At 50.4% G+C, this 23,841-nt stretch overlaps 12 protein-coding genes across 12 annotated transcripts; 8 read left to right on the top strand and 4 right to left on the bottom strand.

The window, feature by feature from the left end:
- Positions 1-187: 187 nt before the first annotated feature.
- ASPZODRAFT_1552100 (hypothetical protein) lies at positions 188-1,355 on the bottom strand. The gene is made up of 2 exons (XM_022726184.1): positions 1,093-1,355; positions 188-1,035 (listed from the first exon to the last, which is right to left on the bottom strand). The coding sequence occupies exons 1-2, from the start codon at positions 1,099-1,101 to the stop codon at positions 310-312; spliced, it is 735 nt and encodes a 244-aa protein (XP_022582804.1). The 5' UTR covers positions 1,102-1,355; the 3' UTR covers positions 188-309.
- Positions 1,356-1,994: 639 nt separating this feature from the next.
- On the top strand, positions 1,995-4,288 carry ASPZODRAFT_130272 (hypothetical protein). The gene is made up of 5 exons (XM_022722463.1): positions 1,995-2,467; positions 2,535-2,569; positions 2,749-2,921; positions 2,998-3,664; positions 3,723-4,288. Exons 1-5 carry the CDS (start codon positions 2,127-2,129, stop codon positions 3,875-3,877), a joined length of 1,371 nt encoding a protein of 456 aa, XP_022582805.1. The 5' UTR covers positions 1,995-2,126; the 3' UTR covers positions 3,878-4,288.
- ASPZODRAFT_130273 (hypothetical protein) lies at positions 3,722-4,990 on the bottom strand. Its single transcript, XM_022722464.1, has 2 exons — positions 4,387-4,990; positions 3,722-4,287 (listed from the first exon to the last, which is right to left on the bottom strand). The coding sequence occupies exons 1-2, from the start codon at positions 4,894-4,896 to the stop codon at positions 3,952-3,954; spliced, it is 846 nt and encodes a 281-aa protein (XP_022582806.1). The 5' UTR covers positions 4,897-4,990; the 3' UTR covers positions 3,722-3,951.
- Positions 4,991-5,638: 648 nt separating this feature from the next.
- Positions 5,639-8,367, top strand: ASPZODRAFT_130274 (hypothetical protein). Its single transcript, XM_022722466.1, has 4 exons — positions 5,639-5,932; positions 6,007-6,073; positions 6,133-7,740; positions 7,803-8,367. The coding sequence occupies exons 1-4, from the start codon at positions 5,877-5,879 to the stop codon at positions 8,004-8,006; spliced, it is 1,935 nt and encodes a 644-aa protein (XP_022582807.1). The 5' UTR covers positions 5,639-5,876; the 3' UTR covers positions 8,007-8,367.
- A 107-nt stretch (positions 8,368-8,474) lies between these two features.
- Positions 8,475-9,536, top strand: ASPZODRAFT_1558339 (hypothetical protein). Its single transcript, XM_022726241.1, has one exon. The coding sequence runs from the start codon at positions 8,814-8,816 to the stop codon at positions 9,381-9,383; it is 570 nt and encodes a 189-aa protein (XP_022582808.1). The 5' UTR covers positions 8,475-8,813; the 3' UTR covers positions 9,384-9,536.
- ASPZODRAFT_130276 (hypothetical protein) lies at positions 9,180-12,379 on the top strand. The gene has a single exon (XM_022722467.1). The coding sequence runs from the start codon at positions 9,530-9,532 to the stop codon at positions 12,266-12,268; it is 2,739 nt and encodes a 912-aa protein (XP_022582809.1). The 5' UTR covers positions 9,180-9,529; the 3' UTR covers positions 12,269-12,379.
- Positions 12,380-13,300: 921 nt separating this feature from the next.
- On the top strand, positions 13,301-14,155 carry ASPZODRAFT_1558550 (hypothetical protein). Its single transcript, XM_022726242.1, has 4 exons — positions 13,301-13,433; positions 13,541-13,603; positions 13,843-13,874; positions 13,941-14,155. Exons 1-4 carry the CDS (start codon positions 13,395-13,397, stop codon positions 14,080-14,082), a joined length of 276 nt encoding a protein of 91 aa, XP_022582810.1. The 5' UTR covers positions 13,301-13,394; the 3' UTR covers positions 14,083-14,155.
- A 7-nt stretch (positions 14,156-14,162) lies between these two features.
- ASPZODRAFT_62487 (hypothetical protein) lies at positions 14,163-15,026 on the top strand (the record flags this gene model as incomplete). The annotated part of the gene is made up of 2 exons (XM_022729080.1): positions 14,163-14,225; positions 14,292-15,026. Coding segments are annotated over 2 exons (798 nt in total), but the record flags the coding sequence as incomplete, so codon positions are not given.
- A 438-nt stretch (positions 15,027-15,464) lies between these two features.
- Positions 15,465-16,808, bottom strand: ASPZODRAFT_14448 (hypothetical protein; the record flags this gene model as incomplete). Its single annotated transcript, XM_022725008.1, has 6 exons — positions 15,465-15,601; positions 15,661-16,289; positions 16,353-16,448; positions 16,507-16,546; positions 16,603-16,716; positions 16,799-16,808. 6 exons carry the CDS (start codon positions 16,806-16,808, stop codon positions 15,465-15,467), a joined length of 1,026 nt encoding a protein of 341 aa, XP_022582812.1.
- Positions 16,809-17,917: 1,109 nt separating this feature from the next.
- Positions 17,918-20,423, top strand: ASPZODRAFT_62655 (hypothetical protein; the record flags this gene model as incomplete). The annotated part of the gene is made up of 3 exons (XM_022729095.1): positions 17,918-17,965; positions 18,051-18,504; positions 18,556-20,423. 3 exons carry the CDS (start codon positions 17,918-17,920, stop codon positions 20,421-20,423), a joined length of 2,370 nt encoding a protein of 789 aa, XP_022582813.1.
- Positions 20,424-20,520: 97 nt separating this feature from the next.
- On the bottom strand, positions 20,521-21,462 carry ASPZODRAFT_14450 (hypothetical protein; the record flags this gene model as incomplete). The annotated part of the gene is made up of 5 exons (XM_022725011.1): positions 20,521-20,958; positions 21,014-21,108; positions 21,170-21,235; positions 21,287-21,401; positions 21,451-21,462. 5 exons carry the CDS (start codon positions 21,460-21,462, stop codon positions 20,521-20,523), a joined length of 726 nt encoding a protein of 241 aa, XP_022582814.1.
- A 127-nt stretch (positions 21,463-21,589) lies between these two features.
- ASPZODRAFT_130282 (hypothetical protein) lies at positions 21,590-22,324 on the top strand. The gene is made up of 3 exons (XM_022722469.1): positions 21,590-21,832; positions 21,926-22,121; positions 22,177-22,324. The coding sequence occupies exons 1-3, from the start codon at positions 21,756-21,758 to the stop codon at positions 22,213-22,215; spliced, it is 312 nt and encodes a 103-aa protein (XP_022582815.1). The 5' UTR covers positions 21,590-21,755; the 3' UTR covers positions 22,216-22,324.
- The last annotated feature ends 1,517 nt before the right edge of the window (positions 22,325-23,841 follow it).

A 23,841-nucleotide genomic window follows, 5' to 3' on the forward strand; every position in this document is an offset into this window, starting at 1 on the left:
GCCGAAATAAAACCCATTAAAACCGTTGGCGGGACGCCTGTCCTCTCGCTGAAACCCGTAAAGTAGAAAGCCAGTCCTTATTACTGAAACAAATTGCCCTCGGATCGACCGGTCGACCAGGGCAATCTGCAGTGTGTGACGTGTCGAAGAGAGTGTGTGTAAAAGAAGAAGAAGCAAAGAAAAGAAGAGAAAAGAAAAAAAAAAGCGCCGTAACGACCAGTGGTGCGTTCGCTGTCATAACTCATGTGGAATCGAGAGGGAAAAAAGAAAACAGAGGAAGGAAATGTAAACGCCGCGTTCCCTCCCCAATCAAAGAGCCTCGATTTCCTGGAGACACTGTTCAAATTCAGCCCAGTCCTTCATAATGACCTTGGCACCCAGGTCCTTCAGGCTCTTGGCCATCTCCATCTGCTTATCGACACCGTTATAGCTGCCAACGTAGCCAATGACGGGGATGTTGGCCCGAATAGCGCTCAGGGCACCGGACTTACTATCCTCGACAGCCACCACCTCGTCCGCGCGGCGACGGCAGACCTCCAGAGCGTGAAGGTAGATGGCGGGGTCGGGCTTGGAGGTAGGCTTGTCAAGCGAGCTGGCGGCACTGAAGACGTGCTTCTCTTCAAAGTACTTGTCTTGACCGACTTTCCTGATTGAGGCCAGGACCCGGCGCAGAGCCGAAGACGAAACGACCGCCATGGCGTACTTGCCAGACTGCTTGAGCTTCTCCAGCTCAGCGGTGACCCCAATGCAGGGCTGGGCCTTGGCCTCGAGCTTCTTGATCACCTCGTCCTCTTCTTTCTTGACGTACTCCTCGAGCTCTTCCTTGGACATGTCGAACTTGTACTTGGCCTGCAGAGAGACCATCATGCCACGAAAGTTCTGGCCGACAAAGTCCTGGATGAGCTGCTCGCCGGTGTAGCGATCACGGTAGTCGCGCTTGGCCAGGATTTCATTGGCAAGGTCTGCGCACGCCTCGAACGCCAACTCCTCGGAGAGGACGAGGGTGTTGTCACAGTCAAAGAAGATCTCGTTGATCTAGGGCAACTGTCAGTCCCATGACACGATATAGAAGACCAAGTAGCTCTATCTTACCTTAGGCATGGTGATTGATTGATTGGTATGGGATGGTATGTGTATATGTGTGTTAGAGAATGACAAGATACTTGAGGTAGACTAAAGCTCTCTGAATGGTGAGAGATGAAGAGAGAAGGAAGGTAACAGACAATCAAAGAAATCCGAGGCTTTTATATGAGGGCCTTTTCAGGAATGAGTGAATTGCAACCCAGGGAATTGCACTGTTAAATAAGATTCCTAGGAAAGAGCCAGGGGAGGCAATGACGCTCCGTCCCAGTGAATCTTCCAGGCAGGAAGGAGCAGGCCAGTGGGGCCTGAGATCATACTGTGACGTCTGCGACTGGGTTGACTTCAGGCTCAGTTACCCAGCACTAAGCCCACCTAGGTACCGGAGCACGCTATTCCGGACTGGGCCTGACTCGACACACCGGTGTGCTTGTGCCGCCGAGCTAAACCACTCGGGGCGGGCGCCAAGGCAGGCGTGCATTGACTCCCATTGCTGACTGAGGCTGAGCAGCAACTGCGCAGAATGCGGAATGGTCTGCCGTACGGACACTGGCGCTAGGCTGGATAGGGTCAAGTTGGCATCCGCTGCCTTATCGCCCAATCGCCTTCGTCTCTCCCAAAGGCCTCAGTTGAGACCCACAGCGAGGGACAGGCCAACGGGATACTTCAGACGCGAGGGTCGCTCAATCCCACCCGGGTCCTGTCAGGTCAGCCAATGTCTCATGAGAGTCGAGTCACAATCCCAGTGAATTATTATCAGAGAGAGAGAGAGAGTGGGAGAGAGAGTCTGACTAGCTTGTTGCCTGTGCATTTGCATACCCCGCGCTACCCTTCTCAGGACAGGTGCAGTCAGTCACCCCTCTTTGGCTATTGAGGTTTACCTAGGCCTATACTAATTTGCTGGGGAAGGAAAGGGGTTTCCTGCATCTGATTGGGTTGCTTTTTACCACCGAGTCATCGATTTCAGGTCCTGCTGCCAGCAGTCCTGTCAGAAGGGAGTGACGGGAAATTGCGGGCAGGGTAGAACGGGGGAGGGGGCCGTCAGGATGGAGGGTTCCGGCTCTTATCCCGTATCACTATCGTCACTTCATTTCCCTTTGGCGGCCCAGTCTGTCTCTCAGACGCTGTCGTCACTGCGACGATCCGCGCTTTCGGTCACGAATAGGCTTCGGTCGATTGAAACCGACGCGACCTTTGTGCAAGAGGTGGCTGACCACTATGGATTGCCACTCGTCGCTAACGAGAGATGTGGCAGCTGGTATATTCCTCCCGAGGCAAAGACAGGTAGTGCCTACTTCAAGAGTACGGATGGTCATACAGGCCAATGGGACTTTAGCTTTCGCAGGTTGAACATCCAGGTTCTCCCGATTGCTCGGCAACACGGAGGGTACGGTGATATTGAAACAATTGCTTCTCCATTGCCCAAATGTTAGACTGACTTGTTATTGGTGCAGATGTATCATTGTGGATTCTACACGTCGGGGTAAACGTAAGTCTCCAGCTACCATTACTACCTTCCTCGAGCTATTAGTATTCCGGATGGAGTAAATGGTTTCATTCCTTCTAGCCGTTGACCTTTGCGGAACGTCTCGTGGTCTAGCGTGCTATGATGTTGTTTTCTTCTTGGCCTGGTCGAGGGAAATTCTTTGCTAATAAGAAACCGTACAGTTATGCCGGATGCCCTCTCCAAGACTGTCCCTATATGGTGTGCTGTCCTCAATCGAGCCCTCTTTCCTTCTGAGCGCACCTATCACGCCGTCCAGTTCCCTCCGAACTTCCTGGGGTCTTCAGAAGAATCCCAGATTGAACGGAGAATTGACGGCTTCGTTAAATCCCTCAAGGTAGCCTGCCCTCTTTGGTTGGAAGATCTATCAGGCGCAACTAAGGAGACGACTAACCCGCATTACGTATTTGTAGGACTTGAAGTTGGATCTGGGTGACCTCAGGCAACAACTTGGAAACCCGATTCGAGTTGCGTGGGCAAATCGATCGTACTTCCATCCCACAGACCTACACAAGGGGGAAGGGTATAATCTCCTGGTGTTATGCTCTGCGTCTAAACGAGTCCATGGAGCTGAGATATCTGAGGGAGGTTACATCCAGGGAGCTGGAGATGACAGTGAAGGCTGGGCTCATGGACTAATACCTCCAGTCTTTTGGGCGAACAAGTCCGCCCTCTTTGCCACGGCCGAGGATGACCTTCCAGGTTTTATCGAAGAGCTGATGGGCGAATATCGTCAGCAAACTGATGGCCAGCAGACTCACCTGATTTTACCGACCAAAAACTTGTTCCTGAGCCAAAGAGACCCTCAACTGCATGACAGCGGGGCCTATGACCTTGTCATTGACTGCAACGGCAAGCCAAACACTGACGACGAGAGTCCAAACCGACTCGATCTAGGCTGCGGGTCATTGAAACTAGGGAGTCGCGATCTCCGCAAGTCGCTGGACAAAGTGCAAGCCTTTGTCAGGTCGCGGCTAGGCGCTGACCCATCCCTCAAGTTGCTGGTTACCTGTGAGTCGGGTAAAGATCTTTCTGCAGGAACTCTCCTCACCATCTTGTGTCTGTTCTATGATGATAGCGGTAGGTATACGTTCGGTGTTGGGGTATTAGAAAGCTTCTCATTGCTCATTATTTACAGGCGACTTCTCTACACAGAAACAAGGGCAAGCCATGAATAAACAATTTATCCGACAGCGCCTTGCGTGGATCATGTCATCAAAACCCGACGCGAATCCTTCAAGATCTACCTTGCAATCGGTCAACGCCTTTCTGATGGAACGGCCAGATTACTGAAGCTTGTCTGTAGAAGGAGGTAAATAACCAGGGGGTTGCTCTCCCCCCCCCCCCCTCATTCCAAGCCGATGTCTTCACTCATTCTCAACCGCCTCCACAATCGCCCCCGCGGGGCCTTGGTCCAGTGCGTTCAGGACCGCCATGTCCTCACTGGAGATGTTGAAATCATAGATGGCAGCGTTGGCCGCGATACGGGCAGGATCGTCGCTCTTGGGTAGCGGCACCCACTCCTTCTGCAGCGCATACCGAATCAAGATCTGCTGTGTGGTCTTTCCGTACTTCTGGGCGAGGCCAACCAACGTAGGGTCGTTGGCCTTGTAATTGCGGACAATGGGCGAATATGCCTCGACAACGATGCCGTGCCTCTTGCAGTATGCATCGATGACCCGCTGCTGGCACCATGGATGCAGCTATTTGATTGATCAAAACCAGTACTTAGATAACCAATGACAGAATCAAACGTGAAACAGTAGAACAGGAATAGTAAAAAAAAACATATTAAATCTCACCTCTAACTGGTTCACCTGCGGCGGCCACACGGTAGCATACGCCTTCATCTCCTCGATATGCTGAACCCCATAGTTACTGACTCCGATGCTCCGCGTCTTGCCCTCTGCGAGCAACTTTTCAAGCGCGAGCCACAGCTCCTTCCGGCCCGCAGGCCCCGAAGACGAGCTATGGATAAGGAAGAGGTCGACGTAGCTATCTGGCCCCTCGCCCGCGATCTGTTCCACGCTCTCGCACAGTTTCTTGTACGTCGCCTCGGGCGAACCGGCGGGGCTGATGATCTTGGTGGTCACAAAGAGCTCCGCGCGCGGAATCCCAGACTGCCGGATCGCCTCGCCGACTTCCCGCTCGTTGCGGTAGAACTGTGCCGTGTCGATGTGGCGGTATCCTGCCTGGAGGGCGTGCTGGCTTGACTCCCCGCACTGCGCTGACCGGTACACCCCGAAGCCCAGACGGGGGATGCGAACGGAGGAATTGGGGAGGGCGAGGGTGTCGGTAATAGCGTACGCCATGATGGATTTGTGAGAAACTCGGGGTTTGCCTCTCTAAGGATGCGTATGAGGTACCTTTGTAGTAAATTAGTTAACTATATGTTGATACCTAGGTGGTTGAGCATGACGATCGCGGAACCTTCTGCGAAATTTGGGTGGTTCGCGTGGATTGCCCCGCCATAGCTTAGATGATATCATCCTTGGACCAAAAAGTAATAGGTAGAACCACTGATTGACAAGAGCTCATAAAAGACGAAATCTCACTTAATCTCTTCTGTCATGAGCTCTTGTCTGTTGATGAAAATTGGTTTAATGCGTAACCTTGCTCGATATTCAATGATCTCTGTTCTGACCGAGTCAGGAGTACATAAGACCCTGATTTAATAGGTAATTATTTCTAACTCTTATTGAGACATACTATAGATATCTATAGAGTATCTTTGAGTTTTTTATACAACAATAACTTCAATGTACGCCAGGGTTCCTATACAAGACTCTTCTGTCTGCTGTACGCAGTATAGTATCGACTATATAGGGCTTCCCCTACGTTAACTCGGGTATTATTCTATATTGGAGAAGACATAGCTAAGTATATAAGAGACAATATTATTTACAATGCTATAATAAGATAAAATGACCACTACCAAGGTACTGTGTCGTATGTCGTATGTAGTATGCTAAATATATTCCTGCCTGCCCCAGGCACCAAGGCACCGTTGCCGCGGAGCCGTTTGTTGACTCTGTTTGGCCCAAAAGGTTGGCGCCGACTCCCCCGCCCCTGGCAAACCACAGCCCAAAGAGGCGGATTTCTCATTGTTTGAATCACCACACTATTACTTAACTAGCTGGTGAGACTTGCAATCTGGTGCTCCTTGCCCTTGCTGCATGTGGATACACACTGCTATTATTAACCTTCCCTTGCACGACCCCTTCTCTTCCCCTCCGACACTGCTTGTTTTTCCTGTGCCTGTGAAGCCCTTGATGTCCTGCCTTCTGTAATCATGTTGCAGGTCGAGAAGTCTTGGGTGAATGTGCAACAGAAGACATTTACAAAATGGTAGATAAGCCGATATCCCTTGTTTTCTATCTGTGCCTCGGTGGTGGTGGTGGTGATGGTGGCTGACTGCTTAGGCTCAACGACAAGTTAAAAGTCCGACGGCAGTTCATCGATAACCTGGTGACAGACCTGTCTGATGGAGTGAGTTTGGAGTCTCTTGGTGTATCTATTAATGTTAGCTAACCTACGGTCTCTGCTAGGTCATCCTCATCCACCTGCTCGAGATCCTGGGTGGAGAGTCTCTCGGTCGGTACGCCTCGAAGCCCAAGCTGCGCGTACAAAGGTTCGAAAATGTCAACAAGGGCCTCGATTTCATTAAGGGGAGGCGTATCCATTTGACGAACATCGGAGCAGAAGATATTGTCGATGGGAACCAGAAGATCATTCTCGGGCTGATATGGACGCTCATTCTGCGGTTTACAATCAGTGATATCAATGAGGAGGGCATGACGGCCAAGGAAGGCTTGCTGCTATGGTGTCAACGGAAGACGGCGTGCTACGAAGGGGTTGAGATCCGGGATTTCTCCACCAGCTGGAACGACGGCCTGGCGTTCTGTGCGCTGCTCGACATCCATCGTCCGGACCTCATCGATTTTGATTCCCTCGACCAGAATGACCACCGCGGCAACATGCAGCTGGCCTTTGATATTGCAGCCAATGAGATCGGTATCCCGGATTTACTTGATGTAGACGATGTCTGCGATGTTGCAAGGCCCGACGAACGCTCTCTGATGACCTACATTGCCTACTGGTTCCATGCCTTTTCTCAGCTGGAGCGCGTGGAAAATGCAGGCCGCCGGGTGGAGAAGTTCTTCAACAACATGCAGGGCGCATGGGAGATGCAGAACTCGTACGAGAGGAGAATGAAGGAGCTTCTTCGTCTGATTAAGGCGCAGCGGGAAGAGTGGAAGAATTCCTCCTTCGAGGGGACCTACAAGGACGCCAAGGAGCAACTTAACCAGTTCTCACTGTACAAGAAGAACCAGAAGCGAGAATGGGTTGCCGAGAAATCAGACCTTGCCGCCCTGTTGGGCAACATCAAAACCAAACTCAGCACCTATCGGCTCCGTCCATACGATCCCCCTGAGGACCTCCGGTTGGAGGTCTGTGACCAGGAGTGGGAAACTCTGACGCGCCACGAGCATGAACGGAGCCAGTTGATCAACGAGACCATTCGAGATATCAAGAACGCCCTGCGTCGTTCGTTTGCAGACAAAGCCAATGATTTTGCCCTCACCTTGAAGACTCTGTCTCTGGCCATCTCTGGGCTCGACGGCGATATCGAGGATCAGCTAGATCACGTGAAGCGACTGAACGAGAATCTCCCCCCTCTGGATGCCTTCTTGGAAACAATCGCTGAGCTGGAGGAGCAATGCGCCGAAGCAAACATTGAAGAAAACGACTTCACCACCTACACCTTGGACGAGCTGTCGTACGAACTGAGCCTGGTCAAATCCAGCATTGGCAAGAAGTTGGCATTTTTAGACAACCAGCTTGTTGCCCGTAATATGACCAATTTGACGCCCATCCAGCTGGAGGAATTTGAGTCAGTCTTCCGTCATTTTGACCGCGACTCGTCCAATACGCTGCATGAACTCGAATTTTCTGCCGCCCTGGCCAGTCTAGGTCTGGTCTACGACGAGCAAGAAATGCACGAGGTGTATGTCGAAACATGTGGGCCAGCACGCTTAGCCCAGAATGCAGGTGTCAGTTTTGAACAATTCATCCGATTCATGGTCAGCGTTACCGAGGACCAGAATACGGCTGAGCAGGTCTTTCAGAGCTTCCGCGAAGTGGCTGACGGCAAGGTATGTTCCCATCTCTCTCCCGTCACTAAATCTCTTTCGGGGATACTTATATTTTTTTGCAGCCATATGTCACCGAGCTGGATCTTCGGCACTCGCTTATTCCGGACGAAGTCATTGATCACTTGGTGCAGACAATGCCTCAGCATGAAGGTCCAGATCTACTTGAAGATCGGGATCTTCCCAAGTATGACTACATTAGTTTCATGCAAAAGATGATGGAACGCGACAACCAGCAAAAAATTGCAGCTGCAAATGGAGCCAACTAAATAGATAGACGCGCGCTGGGAAGCATTTCTTGGTAGTTGGGTGTGGGATTCATCATTATGGGAGTTTTTTCATGGAGCTGATAATCACTCGGGGATTGAAGTCTTTTGCTGGTCATATTCTGCCTCACATTGCGTCCTTTTTGCTCTGATCCATTTTGCGACATCGGGCCTTGCGCCCAACAAGCCCTCGTTTTCTTCCATATGGATATATCCACAGCCATTCTCGATTCTGTCCAGACTGTTTTTTTCTTTTTCTTTTTTTCCCTCTTCTCGTTCATCCCCCTACATAGTTACCTATCCCTCTTAAGGCTGGTTTACTCTGAGTGTGATAGTGAATAGTAATCATATATTTTTTTGGTGACCATGGCCAGGTAAATTAGTATAGAGGCATAAGTCACCGAATTGATGGATCTACTTGTGCACAGCCTTTTTTTTCCCCTATCATGGGCTTGATCACCACTTTTTACTCCCTAGGTAGCTTCAGTAGTAATAAGTCTTCATAATTACAACTATTATAATATATCTTTCTCATGACCTGTCTACGAAGCGAGGCTCAAACAGGCCAGTATATCTTCACAGTCATAGATACATACGCCCCTGGGTATCCCAATCAGTGAAGGTAACTTGAAACAGTCAATTATAGAAATAGTCAAGCCAACCCCTTATTACACCTCGATGATTGGAGGCTGCAAGACATCAATAAATTGAATACGAGGCATACGGAATAGATAAATAGACTAGTCAGCTGTCTGAAAACGATACCCCGCCACAGCTTCTCACAACTCTCTTCAGGACCAATTCGTCACCATGAGTTATAAACTATTACCTCCTCGATATGAAGAAAAAAACTGGGTACAGGTACAGTCTAAGCCTGTACCAAGAGCAGACCCATCGTTCGACGCTCAGGGCCTATGGGAAGAAGCATACTACCAGGCCCTGGAGGATCGATCCATCATGGATATTGCCAGTGCGTATGAGGCAGCCATTCGATCGAAGATCCTGTCCCGGCATGAAGATGGAAGCGGCTCTCTGGTACGCGAGATCGCCAGTCTCGACTCGCTTGCCCGAGAGCAATTAATGACAGGATTGGTGAATCAAGACACAGTCGAATCTAACCGCTCGAAAACAATCGTCCGAATTTCAAGCGTGTTTGAGAATACCAACGCAATCATTAGTCCCATTCTGAGTCTTTATCCACCCGCTGCGATCGTCTGGGCAGGAGTCTGTTTGCTCACAGCGCCTGTAATCTCTCTCAACCTTCACCGTAACCTGACCCCAGCTGATATTTTTAGGTCTTCAACCATGGCAAGGCACTCGCAGACAATCGCCAAGGGCTGGAGTATATTATCTCGCAACTGCCGTGGTATATCTACCTGATCGATCTTCTGAAACCAGACCAAGACCAAGAATCCAGGAACCACATCCGCAAAGCGATCACCAAGGTTTACCGGCTCATCATAACGTACCAGCTTCTCACCTTCGAATCTGGCCGTCATCGAGTCCGTAATTGGGCTAAAGATGGAATGAACCCGACCAAATGGGGAGACCGACTGCAAGAGATCCAAGCTGCCGAGAAACAAGTGGAAAAATATATCCAATATGATCAGAAAACGCAGATATTGCATAACCTCCGTCAGGCACGGGAGACTGGATCGTCACTGCTGGCTGTTGTAAACAAGCACTATGAATATATTGAGCAGCATGACCAGGCGGAAGAGCGAAGCAAATTCATCCAGCTATTCACGCCAAATCCGACGCAACACAACTTCGAGGCCTACCGCGAGTATCTGGATAAGATCAAGACTCCCCTTGAAACAACGAATAGCGGTGTTCGAAGCCATCCGAAATTCAAGAAATGGCAGTCTGGCGAGCAGAATCTGCTTCTTCTCGCAGCCAATCCGGGTGCCGGCAAATCTGTCCTGCTCAAGTCTGTGCTTGACGAGCTTGAGGGCGAGTCAGACGCAGTATGTTCCTTCTTTTTCAAACTAAACATGGGCAATCAACACAAAGCGAACATCGCTCTTTGCAAGATACTGTCTGAGCTTTTTCGGGCCCGGGAGGATCTGATCGCCGGCGTGCAAGATATGGTAAAGACTATTGACACGGAGGATATGCGATTCAACATTTCAAGACTGTGCGAGATCTTGAAACAGGCAACTGCGACAGTCGCTCCTGGAAGCGTCACGGTGTTACTGGATGCCCTGGATGAAGTTGATACAGACCAACTGGAGGCGCTGCTGGACCAGATTCGCCATTTCTCTGATTCACCCGTCCGATTTCTCTTCACGTCCCGCCCGATTCAGCGGGTTCTGGAAAATTTCCCTCAGTCCGAATTGGTCTTGAACGTGAATGAAGATACTAGTTGCAGTGAGTCACTGTCTGCAGACATTGCAAAGGTAGCCGAAGACCAGCTGCAGCACTTCTTCCAGGAGAAGAAGATCAGGGACAAGAGTCTTCAGTCAAAACTCCGGGATCAGGTTCAGGACCGGGTCTACGCCAATCGGACGTACCTCTTTGTTGGACTGCTGTATGACTACCTTAACCGCCAAACACCTCGGATACAGCTTAGGAGCTGGCTGAAGGTGTTCCAGTCCCTGCCTAGCACTGCCTTTGAAACGTACCGGGCGTTTCTTGATAGGATCGATGAGGAGGATCGACCCGTGGTGAAGACGATGCTGCAGATTCTCTTGGCCGCCCAGCGACCTCTAACAGTGACGGAAATGAATATCGCTCTCGAGATCAAGGATTCGGAAGAGATCACCAGTACCGAAGACTTGTATGTGCAAGACAGTAAAGAATACGAAGCATTAATCCACGAAACGTGTCACTTCTTTCTGGTCATTTATGATAATCGGGTTCACTTCATCCACCAAACCGTCGAAGACTATCTTCGTCCGAGACAGGCTGACGATAAGCGACCAGATTGGCTGGTCGAAGATCTGACCGACGTGAAATGTCATCAGACTCTGATGGATATTTGCACTAGGTACATCTCATCTCCGCTGCTGGAAGGACCGGCGATAGACAGTCTGGAGGACTTTTTGGATGCCCCAATGTTCACACAGGCGGAATATTATCACCAATACGCGATGGATCCACCCGGAATAAAGGACTATGCAGTGCGGCAATGGCTGGTTCATCTGGATGCCATCCGGCAAGGTGAGAACAAGGAATGGTCGGAAGTGTTGGACCAGGTGAGACAGGAGTATGGACAGGAGTTTTTAGCCAAGGCGGAGCTGGCTTTTTGCTGTTCCAGTCTCCCCGCGGTTAAGGAGATCGAAGTATACCGAAGGACCCCGGTCTTTAGCAGCCCCAATCGCGACGATGCGTTGAGCTGCCTCATTCCGAGCTTAGGGCTACAATATCTCCGTACAGGATTACATCAGGGCCTGACGTATGCCATTGAATTGGGACAAGAGGTCCAGTTGAGTGGATGTTCACAAGATGATTCACGACGCGCTCAGAGACTCATAGACCTCAGCCGGACTTACGTGATGAGAGGTTTGATTGATCGACGTAAGGAGGACATTGAGTGTTCTCTCGACTTAAGCGAGCAGGCAATCAGAATTACCTCTCCTGACCACGTCAATCGGTCTCGAGCCTTGGAAGCCCGCGCCGCTGCTCTCGGTCAAGGATTTATACTGCGGTTCTGGGGGGAAGAGAAAATTAACCAAGCGATTGAGGACATTGAGATGGCTCTCAATCCTGTGGAACACACCATCACCGAGCAAGACAGCAAATACTTTTCGCACACACGGGCCGTCATCTTGGGTAATCGGTATCAAAGTCCAAACAAACATGTCGGGGATCTTGACGAGGCCATTAAATCAGCCCAAAGGGCCGTGGACATGATATCCGACATGAACCCACTTCGGGTCGTTGCACTGCGCTCTCTGGCAATCTTGCTTGGGCTTCATGCTAGCGAAACCAGAGAAAAGGACCACATAGCTAGAGCCATCGCCATAGACCGGCAGGCTCTCGGAAAAGACCGCTCTCAGGATTCTTCCCTCGACCGTGCGGGGATGCTAAATGTATTCGCGAGACATTTGAAACTGCAATACGAAACCAGTGATACCAAGGATCCGGCTGTCCTGGAAGAGGCACTGCATGCGGCTAGGAGTTCTGCTCGTTTAGCCCAAAAAACCCACGTCAGCTACAAGTATTATCACTCAGCATATCAGGCATTGCGACAGCTTGCCAAGAGTGAAGGACTCTCCCTTAAAGATTATCCCGGCGACTCGGAAAGCGATTCTACCATTTGAGGAAGATGCCAGTTCATGTCAGATCTTCAAGCAAGATTCTATGGAATGAATGTTACCAGGCGTGTGCCGGTCTGTCTCGGCTTGTCAACCGAAAATCGTTTGTATCGCGGGTCATCGTTTTTGAAGTTGGTCTAGATGCGACGGTACGGTCAGATGAAAATGGAAAAGTACTGGCAACTATCAAGATGAAAGATGAAAGATAAAGGGGGAGAGGGAAGAGGGAAGAGGGAAGAGAGAGGAAAGGAGTTTGTGCCTCTGCTCACTGATTAGGAAAGTGGTGGCAGGGGGCAGAATAGAACAACATCAGCCAATCTTTCATGCTATCCAGTATTTCAACTCTTGCTATATATAAACTAAGCTATATACACATCGCTATAAAAGCTGTCTAAGCATCGGGCAATGCTTCAACCAGATCCTACAGCTCCGCCAGAGTGAACGCGGTATACAAGTCCGAATCATCGGCAACATCCAACTCCTTCAGCAGCAGCCGTCACTAAGTCACTGCTGGTAAAGAGGATATCAGGGTATGAAATCAATTGATAACAATCCATATTGAAACATCGAGTAATAAGTGCTGAATACATACACTTCCACCACAGTCGACTCTCTAGCAGTATTCTAATACCTAGGTACTCCGTAAGTGCTCTATCTAGGCAGCCTTTCATTCATCAGACTAAAGGGGCACGTTGTTTTGAAATGCAATATTATAAAAATCAGAAATATATAATGCGAAGGTGAGACTGTAGGAAATTTTTATAATGGGAAGCCCACGAGAGGGAGAATATTCATAATTTATAAGATCAGGGAAGCTCCTGGAAAATCGCTCTGTTTACCCTACCAAGTTAAATATTATATCATAAGGAAACCAGGCAGATGTTGTAGAGAAACAGTCTATTAACTTACGACCTTCTAGTTACTACTACTTACTATACAGTTATCTGCTTGGTTAAATTAATTTATTTTCTTATCACGTGATGAATCTGTTGTTTAATGTTTAGCTCTGCTTAAGCAGCTTGTCCACTTGCAACCTTCTGCTTATTGAGTCAAGAAACCTCTACTCTCCTCCTATTCTATTTTCTCGTCAATTTCTCTATCACACATCTTAGTGACTCCAAATTATATTAAGATGGATCGCAGCTTAGATGAGATTATCGCCGAACGTCCTGTAAGCTAGCTAGCTTGATTCTTATCCTGGGTTTTGAATGATCTGCACTGCAACTGTTGCTCAATAGATCACCTCTATGGTTTTAATACTGACTATCATAAAACTAGAATCAGAATCAGAACCGTGGTCGTCGCCAACCACAGAATCGTCGCCGTGATGGCGTGAAAAAGGTGAGCGTTGCCCAGTGCCACACCCACTCAACCCGCAGCTGGGCTTGACTGACCACAAGCTCCCTAGGTCCCTCCCTCCTGTTCTCCTTTCGAATAATCCTCCTGGCGCTTGATGACGCACAAAAGAGAAGATGTGACATTGGTCTGCTTGGAAGGCTGCAGCATGAGCCTCAGGAAATGGAGCCATCTTCCATGACATATCTTGGCTGACACTGTCTCTCTGGTTACGACTTGAACAGCCCTACAGAGATGAGCGCGTTGATTTAGATCGGTAATTGCAAGGATTTTCTGGAGCAAGATGTGAAGATGGCCGTGCTGACTGCTTCTCGTGGTATAGCGATTGGGTCCACGACAAGTTCGAAGACGACAGAGATGGTGCGTTTGTTGATTCCACGGTCATGTCGCCATTCATGCCTCCCGCGTTTTTAACGGTTCATCTTAGCCCGTCCGTACCGTTCCCAGCGACGTACCCATGGTGACCAATATTCGTCGTCCCTCGATCAGTATGCCGTTCTTTTCAATCTGACGAAGTGTATGCCAAGCAAACACTAATCTCTTGTCCAGGGGTGCAAAAATTCGTGTTGAGAACCTTCATTACGACATTACTGAGAGCGATCTTGAGGTTTGTCGATTCTGACCCGAAAAGGTTTGCATCTGTTTCATGGCTGACGGAACCGTGATTTAAAAGGATCTCTTCTCCCGCATCGGTACTATTTCTGCCGTCTCTCTCGTGTATGATCGCGCCGGGCGCTCGGAAGGCATTGCTTACGTTACGTACGACCGTGTTGGTGATGCGCGCCGAGCCATCTCCGAATTCGACGGTGCCAATGCCAAGGGCCAGCCTGTTCGCTTGACGCTACTTCCTCCCGGCGGTGGTGGCAGACGGGACCGCAATCCCTTCGACAACGTGGAGAAACCGAAGGGAAGTCTTTTTGATCGGGTGGAGCGTCCTCGCGAAAGAGATGCACGCAGTTTGAGCCCAGGCAATGACCGTGATAACAATGGGGATCGCCGCCGCGGTGGCCGCCGCGGCGAAGGTCGTATCCGCCGCAGCGATGTGTCGAAGCCTGCTCCCGACCACATTGACCGCTACGTGCCTAGGCAACGGACTTCGCCTCGCAGGACCGGAGGAGCCGGAGCTGGTGCCGGTGCCGGTGCCAATCGGCGCCAAGGAGGTGGTGAACGCCGGGACGACAAAACCAAGGGCGACCGCCGTGCGCCGAACAGTCGGCCTCGCAAGACCCAGGAAGAGCTTGACCAGGAGATGGAAGACTACTGGGGAACTGCGAAATCGGGAGCCGGCACCGAGGAGCAGGCTGGTGCGGGTGTTGCTGATGCTGGCAGTGCTGCTCCGGTGGCAGCAGAGACACAGGCTGCTACTGCTCCTGTGGTGAACGATGACGATATTGATATGATCGAGTGAACACATCCGTCATTGAACTCCATATGAAGATCCTTTTCCCGCTTTCCTTCCCTTCTCTCTCTTTTTTTCCCTCTCTTCTTTTGGCAGGTTGACATTCCACCTCTAGGCTGAAAAGTACATCTAGTTGGGTCATAACTATTCTCTACTCCGTTTTTTTTTTCGTTCTGTCACTTCCCGGTCATGGTGTATCATCGGAATGTATCAAATTGAGAACATAGGGTGATTTATCCTCTTGAGGTGTAGACCGTATGAAGGTACGGTGAATTATCTACGGCGGTATGTATTGATCATAGTCGATTTCCGTAATTCTCAATTTTCAATACTGGATTTATCTTAGGTAGTTGATTTTACCCTATAGTGGGTGGGCATGAATTCTGAAAGTGATCACTAGACGGTACCTCAAAAGGTAAAGTTCGTATTATATTTATTTCAACATGATTACCGCCATAAACCATACGGCTCTCGGCAAGCTTTCCATAACTTGATGGTCCCGTCTTCGCTTCCAGTGCCGTAGAGCTTGCCATCGGGAGAGAAGCTGATGGACCAGATGGGCCCGTGGTGGCCTTTTTGAACTTCTGCATAGAATCTTTAGTGAGAGAAGGACATCATGCGCAAGGGAAAAGTTCTGGCATACCCAATTCTTCGTCGGTGTGCAGGTCGTACACGCGAGCCCATGTATCCTCGGCACCACCAGCAACGAGGCGGCCGGTCTCGTTGTTCACCGCCGCACTGGCAACTTCGTACCGGAAGTCCATCTTCTTCAAGAGTCGACCAGGGGTGCTGCCGTCGAAGAGATACACACTCTTCCCCGCTGCGACGCTGAGAATGCCCGGATCGTTGGGCCGGACGGCCAGGCTGTTCAACTCGCAGCTCCCGATCGTGCCTTCAACCGCGAACTCGACGACAGGGTGCCGAGATCGGAGATCCCACCATCTGATTTTCCGATCCTCGGCAGCTGTGGTGAGAATGTTGTAATCTTGGTTCCAGACAATGGATTTAATGGTCCCATTGTGCACACCTGGCCCAATTTCATAACTCGTGAGTAAATTTGAGCCCGGCGCGCTGACACCGCCGGACTGAGAAGAAGGAGAAGAACCGTTGCTGCCCTCACTGCGGCTCAAGTCAAAGATCCGTAGCTTCTTCTCCACTCCACCGGTAGCCAAGACCTGGGGAGATGTTTGGATGGGGAAAGCCACGGCTCGGACAATGTGGGAATGCTGTAAAGTGTGCAGGCACTCGCCGGTGTGGGTATCCCAGACCTTACTGTTGTCATGAGGTTAGGGCGGATATTCTCAGACAACCACGGCGTGAAAGGGAGAGACATACGCAGAGAAGTCTGCGGCCGCCGTTGCTGCAATGGTGGCATCCGTCGATAGCCGGGCCTGCCATACCGCGCCTTTGTGACCGAGGAAAGTACCAATCCTAAACCACGTTGTTTAGCTAAGGAGCAAACAAGGATTGGGTTCAATTCAAGACGTACCAATCGCCCGTTATTCCATCCCTCAGCATCGGGTTGTTATCTGGAAATTTCGATTAAATCTGCTGTGTTACGTGCGAGGTTTGAGGCAATCGATACCTTTGCAGGCGGAGATGAGATAATACTGGTCATCTTCAACGGTGGAAGAGAAGCTCAAATGCGGCACGGGGCGAGAATGCCCATGGCAGGTAAGAGGAACTACTTTTGGAATGTCTGCTCTTTGTTAGGGCTGGATGATTCTTCGCTGGGACAGAACAGAGAGGAAGAGAGGCCGAGTAAAGGGCCATTGTCTTACCTGAAGCCATTTCAGATCTCAGATCAAGAATATAACTTGTCAACGACTATTTTCCCGAAACGCCGTTTTTATTCAAAAGCGGCCGTTAGGACGATCAACCGAGACTCTGACTCGGTGAATCGAGTAAAGCTCCGATCGGATCAGATAGCAGGCGGAGAACTTTTAGCACCTCGCAAAGAAAAGACCATGTAAAAATACAGGAAATTCGTGAGCGTCGTCAAGTCGTCAGAGGCAAGGCGGGGTTGTCACAAGCAAAGAACGACTGAGGAAGAAAGAACACTGCTGTCAAGAGGAAATGAAACTACCGGCAAGGCAAGGAAGAAAAGACCCGAGACCCCAGCTGAGACACACTCCACAAGTCCGACAAAACGAAGAGACAAGGAACGTTGCTGGACTCAGCGGTGATACTTTTTGATAACACAACTTATTGATGCTGGCTCCGATCAAAATGTCCGGCAGCTCCAGCGCTAGTCCTGTTGGAGCCTAGTACCAGCACGTGAGGGAGCGGAGCTTCACTGCTTCAGCCTTCGCCTTCCCCACAGGGAAATTATACGGGAACTGGTCGGACCGACGTGAGAATTTCTGGGATGAGCTTGAGCATGCATATCGGGCGAGCGTTTTGCTATGGCTGGTTCTTCTCGTGACTTGGGCGTTTTCGAATAAAGGCCGCACAGCTGCAGGATTATCTCACCGCCTCTTGTCTGTGCAAAGGTCGCAAGAACCGAAGCAAGCCCTGGGTATGCCTAGGAAGATGTGCGGATTCGCTGCGCGTTATTAATCATCCAGCTGGCTATTTTACTCTATGGCTGGCAGAAGAGCTGGGAAGACAGTCTTCACCCGCAGTCTTGGTCATCCCACAAGTCTCTGTACGGTTGGTAGATCAAGCTAGAAGCCCAGAGAAGTTGCAGCTCCGGCTTTGTTAGCTGCTGCTTCAGCCTATCTCCCACCGCCCACGTGATATGATGCTTGATGACCACGAGGGTCAACAACGGCCAACCCCTCTACGATGGTGGCCAGAACACTTCTTTCTCCGCCTCATCTCTGGGACTCGTGATTCAGAGGACCTTCTGATATACTGATTGAGCTTTCTTATTACTGGAAAAGGTTACAGTCTTATGTATGCCTGACTTCAAGATCTCCGCTGCCCTGGAGGGCCATGGCGATGATGTAAGGACAACCCCCAACTCTCCCCCTGACCTCCGTAGCATCCCGCAACCTGGTGTCTGACTCATTTCCCCCGAAAACGTTTTAGGTACGTGCGGTGGCATTCCCAAACACTAACGCCGTGATATCTGCTTCTCGTGATGCGACGGTGCGGCTCTGGAAGCTGACCTCTACCCCGCCTCCTACGTACGACTACACGATCTCCTCCCACGGCTCTGCGTTCATCAATGCTTTGGCATACTACCCTCCCACGCCTGATTTTCCAGAGGGTCTTATTCTTTCTGGAGGGCAAGACACAATTATTGAAGCAAGACAGCCGGGGAAGACCGCGAATGACAATGCCGATGCGATGCTGTTGGGTCATAGCCACAACGTCTGTGCGATAGACGTGTGCCCTGAAGGCGGCTGGGTCGTTAGTGGTAGCTGGGACGGTACGGCAAGGCTCTGGCGCGTTGGCAACTGGGAATGTGAAACGGTTTTGGAGGGCCACCAAGGGAGTGTTTGGGCAGTCCTGGCGTATGACAAGGATACTGTTATTACTGGTAGGTCAAGGTTATTGTTTCAGACTCTCACGCTTCCCTGACATATCACAGGCTGTGCCGATAAGGTAATACGGATATTCAACACTTCCGGTAAGCTTATACGGAGCATCAAGGATTCTCGCGATGTCGTCCGAGCTCTCTGCAAGGTTCCCGCCTCGAACTCGACCGGAGCCCAGTTCGCTTCCGCCAGCAACGATGGAGTAATCAGACTCTTCGATCTTCAAGGTCGACTGGTTTCAGAGCTCCATGGACACGACAGTTTCATCTACTCCGTGGCTGCCTTGCCTTCCGGAGAACTGGTCAGCTCCGGCGAGGACCGTACCGTGAGAATTTGGAATGGCACCCAGTGTGTCCAGACAATTACACACCCAGCTATATCAGTTTGGAGTGTTGCAGTTTGCAAGGATACCGGGGATATTGTGACGGGTGCCAGCGATCGAATTACTCGGGTTTTCAGCCGAGACCAGGCTCGCCACGCAAGTCCAGAAGTCGTGCAGCTCTTCGATCAAGCCGTGAAGGAATCCGCAATTCCCGAACAACAGGTCGGCAAAATCAACAAGGAAAAACTTCCTGGTCCAGAGTTTTTGAACCAAAAGTCCGGCACAAAGGAGGGTCAAGTTCAGATGATCCGTGAGGCTGACGGAAGTGTCACGGCGCACACATGGTCAGCGGCCACCCAAGAATGGATTGCAGTGGGTACGGTCGTCGACGCTGCCGCGAGCAGTGGCCGCAAGACGGAGTACCTCGGTCAAGAGTATGACTACGTCTTCGATGTGGACATTGAAGACGGGAAGCCTCCCCTGAAACTTCCCTTCAACCTCTCTCAGAATCCATACACAGTGGCCTCCAAATTTATCCAGGATAATGAGCTTCCCATGGGATATCTTGACCAGGTTGCAAATTTCATTCTCCAGAACACACAGGGCGCCACCCTTGGACAGCCTTCCCAGGAGCCACAGGGAACTGGTTCAGATCCCTGGGGCCAGGAAAGACGCTATCGCCCAGGTGACGCTGCCGCCGCCGAAGCGACTGCGCCAATAATTCCCACAGAGCGCCCCAAGGTGCTTCCTCAGAAAACCTATCTTTCCATCAAGTCGGCCAATCTGAAAGTGATTTTCAAGAAGCTCCAGGAGCTGAATCAGCAGCTGGTCTCGTCTGGTTCAAAAGATCTTTCTTTGAGTCCTTCGGAAATTGATGTCGTTGGCGCCCTCTGCAGTCAACTTGAATCGTCTGAACACCTTGAAGATTCCCCCACCGTGGAAACAGGGGCGAGCCTGTTATACAAAATTATCACCACGTGGCCGGTTACCAGTCGACTCCCGGCTCTGGATCTGCTGAGGCTTTTGGCTGCGGCGTCCCCTTTGACTGCCACTGTCGACTACAACGGCCAGGACCTGGTATCTGCTCTCCAGTCTAGCGGGGCATTCAATGCACCGCTCACCGTAAACAACACGATGCTCGCCACCCGGCTATTTGCCAACCTATTCGAAACGGAAACCGGTCGCACGCTGGTAACGTCACGATTCGAGCAGCTGCTGTTGTGTCTCAAATCCGCGTTAACAGGAGCCGGCACGCCCCCGAACCGCAACGTGACAGTTGCCGCAACAACCGTGTACATCAACTATGCCGTCTATCTGACCTCTGACGGAAGAGAGTCCAGTCCCGAATCGGCAGAACGAGGCCTCGTGCTTCTGGAGGAACTCGCCAAGACCCTCGCATCGGAAAAGGACTCGGAAGTCGTCTACCGCGCCCTGGTTGCCGTGGGTACCCTGGTCAAGAGTCTTGGCGAGGAAGTCCAGAGCGCAGCACGGGAGGTATATGATCTGGGAGCGATCCTCAACCGACTATCAGCCACAGGCTTGGGAAAGGAGCCGCGGATTAAGAGCGTGATCGGCGAGATTCGCGACTTGTTTGCCTAGTTCTTTACGTAGTTGACTCGTCATGAACAATACATATGAATTAACTCGGTTACCCCACTCTCGATAGATAATAGATATCCATAAGAAGTTCGTAGATTTATAGTCTCCCCTCAGCATCGACCCCGATCTCGATAATCTGCTCGACACCCGGATACTGAGGAACGTTGATCCCATACTTCTCCGCGATCTGGCTGGTGAGGAACCTCCCCCCGACGAAATGTCTACCCCTGTAATACATGACGCAGGGTTTTGGGGCGGTCAACGAGATCAAGCAAGCCGGCATGAAGTTCGCTCCTGGTCCGGATTTGGGCGGGCCGGCCGCTATGTCCCAGGAACTTGGTGCGTCGACGCTCAGGACGGGGATATTCGAAGATTCTATTTGGGTGATGATCGAGGGAAACGGTTCGCGTAGGGGGCCACCGAAGGAGAACCCGAAGATGGCGTCGATGAGGAAGTGGGAGGTGACGAGGGAGGAGGGGAAGTCTGCTTCCTGCACGAAAGGGACGGAAAGATTGTGGAGTTGTTTTTTGAGGCGCTGGTAGAGACATTAGCCCCCCCTTTTTCTAAACTGAATTCCTGTTTGTAGATACCTGGTAGAGTTCATTTTTCCCTTCTTTCGGATAATATACGGAGGGTGTGTAGCCGTACTGGGCTAGATGACGGGCTGCGACGAGACCATCGCCTCCTAATGCTGATCAGCTCTGGTCTGAACTTAAGTACTTTCTTAGGTAGGCAGAGAAGAGTACCGTTGTTACCAGGTCCACAGACCACCAGGACATTCTTTCCTTTACTCGGTGGGTGCACACGATAGACTAGGTTTGTTTAGTACTGTAGTTGTAGTACACCGATTGACTTATACAGACCTGCCTGAGACACAGAGAGACCCGCCAACTCCATCAGCTGGTCTAGCGACCACCCCCCAATCTCTGGGTCCATGAGATCCCTATCGAGAGAGGCGGCGTCTTTGGCGGAGATGGCCTGATAGTAACTTAGTTCGATGTGCTCCAAATGTGTTTCAACTGCCCACCTTCAAAGACATTCTGGTTGTTCTACTGAATTGACGGGTGAATCGAAGCAATTTGGTCATTTGGGTGCCCTCAAGCAAAATACCTAACTGAGTGGAATACCTACTACTGATTCTGTTTGATATTGTTTGATAGAACTATGTCGTTATTGCATCATGGGCGCATACTGCGCTAGTCCATATCAGGCGAGAGCCCGGAACATCTCTATTTCCGACTGCTCGTCGAGTTTGGCAGTTTGACGTTTGAAGCAACGACCATCAAACTTCCGACCAGTACGAAGACCACACCCTTCTATCAGACCGTCAAGATGGTTGTGAGGATCCGGCTCGCTCGCTTCGGCAACAAGCGCCAGCCTTTTTACAATATTGTCGTGACGCAAGCACGGTACGCTTCCAACACCTCGATCTGGACCTCAATATGGAGGGAATAAAAAAAAAACACCCCCCCCCAGTTATCTGACTCTTGTTCTACGAATAGATCCGCGCGCGGTTCGAAGCCTCTCGAAGTGATTGGAACGTACAATCCGATTCCCAAGCGGCCGACAACCCTGTTTGACGATGCTTCGGGCACTACCCGGCCTTACAAGGATATCTCGCTGGACATCTCACGGGCGAAGTACTGGGTCGGCGTGGGAGCGCAGCCGAGCGATTCGGCGTGGCGGTTATTGAACATTGTACGCAGAAGTGCCAGAAGTATAAGAACCCAAGTGCTGATGCTAATGTGTCTAGGCTGGAATCGTCGAACCGAAACCGCACGTTCAGAAGTGAATGTATCTACGCGTCTTAGCATCTTGACCCTCCCGTTGACCTCGGGTTGACCTGACTCTTATTACTGGCATACCCTGCGGCGTTTATAATATTTTTCGGAAATGAGCATTCGTACTGTATACTAGGATTGCAGATAAAAAAGATTTTCTTAATTCATGTCAATCGATGAATCCTGGAGCAGTTACGATAAATTGAATCCAACAGGTACATCGTCTTCTCAGACAGCATACGATACTTTCCCGAGTGCCTACTACAGAGTACACTGTTGCAGTAGTAATACAGCAGGACCTCGTCCCTAGGAAATAGAATCCGTCAGCTTAGCGGACGATGGCGCATGCACGACGAGTAGGAGCCATTCCAGCGTTCCGATCCTGCGGTGTGACAAGTGAGTCTCTAGACCGGACTGTGGGGTGACTTAAGCACAGGCACAGTACTTGCTTGGAACTCGCAATCTATTGGTATCACCTAGTAACTACCTAGAGTAGGTATCTACTAGGTATCTATCTACCCAGGTAGTACTTTAAGTACCTAGGGTACGGAGTACCTCAATACATATACAAAGTAGATTAATACCTGATAACATAGTACTCCCTTCAGTACCTACTAGGTAGACCTACTCCGGAGTAGGTACCTAGGTAGGTACCAACCTGGTCCTAGAGGCACCAAGAAGCCGCAACGCTGTACTCGTCATTGGGCGCCTGGGGAGGCGAGGCAGCAACACGGCGATGAACGCGACGATTGGCTACCAATGGCTGGCCGCAACGCCCACCACGAGCCGGCCATTTTTCGATCCGGCGAATGGGCGGCCGTCACGGGCCTCGAGGGCGATAAGTGGTTCTGGGAAGTTGGAACCATGGGCGATCGTCCAGGGACTGAGGTACGAGGGTTGAGATAACTAACTACTACCTGTACAATACTTTGTTTGAATATGAATAGCTTAGTAGGTGATTATTCTCTTGATAATAAATTGATGAGTCGTGAGTGATAGAGGTACAGAGTACCTGTGGTGTCGAGTTCAGTAACTAACCTGAGGCAGACACCTATCTATGTAGTTACTCTGTAACTACTGCTACCTACTACTAAGAGATGCCTAGACAGGTCTCGACCCAGCTAACGGTCGCATCCGGACAATAAGACCTGCCCCCAAATTCCTCAGCTGGATGCGACAATTGTATTGACAGACTCTAGCTGACTATGTAGTATAGCAATATATTTCTTTCTTTCTTTTTTTTTTTTTTTTTCTTTTTTTTTCCTTCTTCATTTCATTATTCTATCATTTTTTTTAACAGTATCAGCAGTAATGAACAGTCCATACCGTACCTAGGTTCCTACTGCATAGGTACTAAGGTAGCCTCGACACCACCATAACTACCTAGGTACTCCGTACCTACCTAGTGATTAAGGAGCACATCTTAGTTACAGTTTACTGGCCTAGTTAATATTAATAGGTACCTTTGGTACTTAGCTAACTACTCCGTGGTAACTACAGTCGAGACTGACTAAGCTCCAAACTCAACCAGATCCTCCCAGGCCTGTTCCGGACTCGGTCCCAGCATTCCCAATCCTAATCCTATTCCTCATTCTCTCGCCCTCCCTCTCGTCTTCCCAACTTCTTTCTCTCCCCCC

This window comes from Penicilliopsis zonata, assembly GCF_001890105.1.
Source record: "Penicilliopsis zonata CBS 506.65 unplaced genomic scaffold ASPZOscaffold_4, whole genome shotgun sequence".
Lineage (NCBI taxonomy): Eukaryota > Fungi > Ascomycota > Eurotiomycetes > Eurotiales > Aspergillaceae > Penicilliopsis > Penicilliopsis zonata.

Coding starts and splice junctions, on each gene's coding strand:
- ASPZODRAFT_130273 (XM_022722464.1), bottom strand. CDS start 4,896: ATGGCGTACGCTATTACCGACACCCTCGCCCTCCCCAATTCCTCCGTT. Junction 4,288..4,386: donor CGCAGGTGAACCAGTTAGAG/GTGAGATTTAAT, acceptor TCAATCAAATAG/CTGCATCCATGGTGCCAGCA.
- ASPZODRAFT_130272 (XM_022722463.1), top strand. CDS start 2,127: ATGGAGGGTTCCGGCTCTTATCCCGTATCACTATCGTCACTTCATTTC. Junction 2,468..2,534: donor ATTGCTCGGCAACACGGAGG/GTACGGTGATAT, acceptor TTATTGGTGCAG/ATGTATCATTGTGGATTCTA. Junction 2,922..2,997: donor GCTTCGTTAAATCCCTCAAG/GTAGCCTGCCCT, acceptor ACGTATTTGTAG/GACTTGAAGTTGGATCTGGG.
- ASPZODRAFT_130282 (XM_022722469.1), top strand. CDS start 21,756: ATGGTTGTGAGGATCCGGCTCGCTCGCTTCGGCAACAAGCGCCAGCCT. Junction 21,833..21,925: donor ATTGTCGTGACGCAAGCACG/GTACGCTTCCAA, acceptor TTCTACGAATAG/ATCCGCGCGCGGTTCGAAGC. Junction 22,122..22,176: donor CGTGGCGGTTATTGAACATT/GTACGCAGAAGT, acceptor TAATGTGTCTAG/GCTGGAATCGTCGAACCGAA.
- ASPZODRAFT_130276 (XM_022722467.1), top strand. CDS start 9,530: ATGAACCCGACCAAATGGGGAGACCGACTGCAAGAGATCCAAGCTGCC.
- ASPZODRAFT_1558339 (XM_022726241.1), top strand. CDS start 8,814: ATGAGTTATAAACTATTACCTCCTCGATATGAAGAAAAAAACTGGGTA.
- ASPZODRAFT_1558550 (XM_022726242.1), top strand. CDS start 13,395: ATGGATCGCAGCTTAGATGAGATTATCGCCGAACGTCCT. Junction 13,434..13,540: donor AGATTATCGCCGAACGTCCT/GTAAGCTAGCTA, acceptor TCATAAAACTAG/AATCAGAATCAGAACCGTGG. Junction 13,604..13,842: donor GCCGTGATGGCGTGAAAAAG/GTGAGCGTTGCC, acceptor CGACTTGAACAG/CCCTACAGAGATGAGCGCGT.
- ASPZODRAFT_130274 (XM_022722466.1), top strand. CDS start 5,877: ATGTTGCAGGTCGAGAAGTCTTGGGTGAATGTGCAACAGAAGACATTT. Junction 5,933..6,006: donor CAGAAGACATTTACAAAATG/GTAGATAAGCCG, acceptor CTGACTGCTTAG/GCTCAACGACAAGTTAAAAG. Junction 6,074..6,132: donor TGACAGACCTGTCTGATGGA/GTGAGTTTGGAG, acceptor GGTCTCTGCTAG/GTCATCCTCATCCACCTGCT.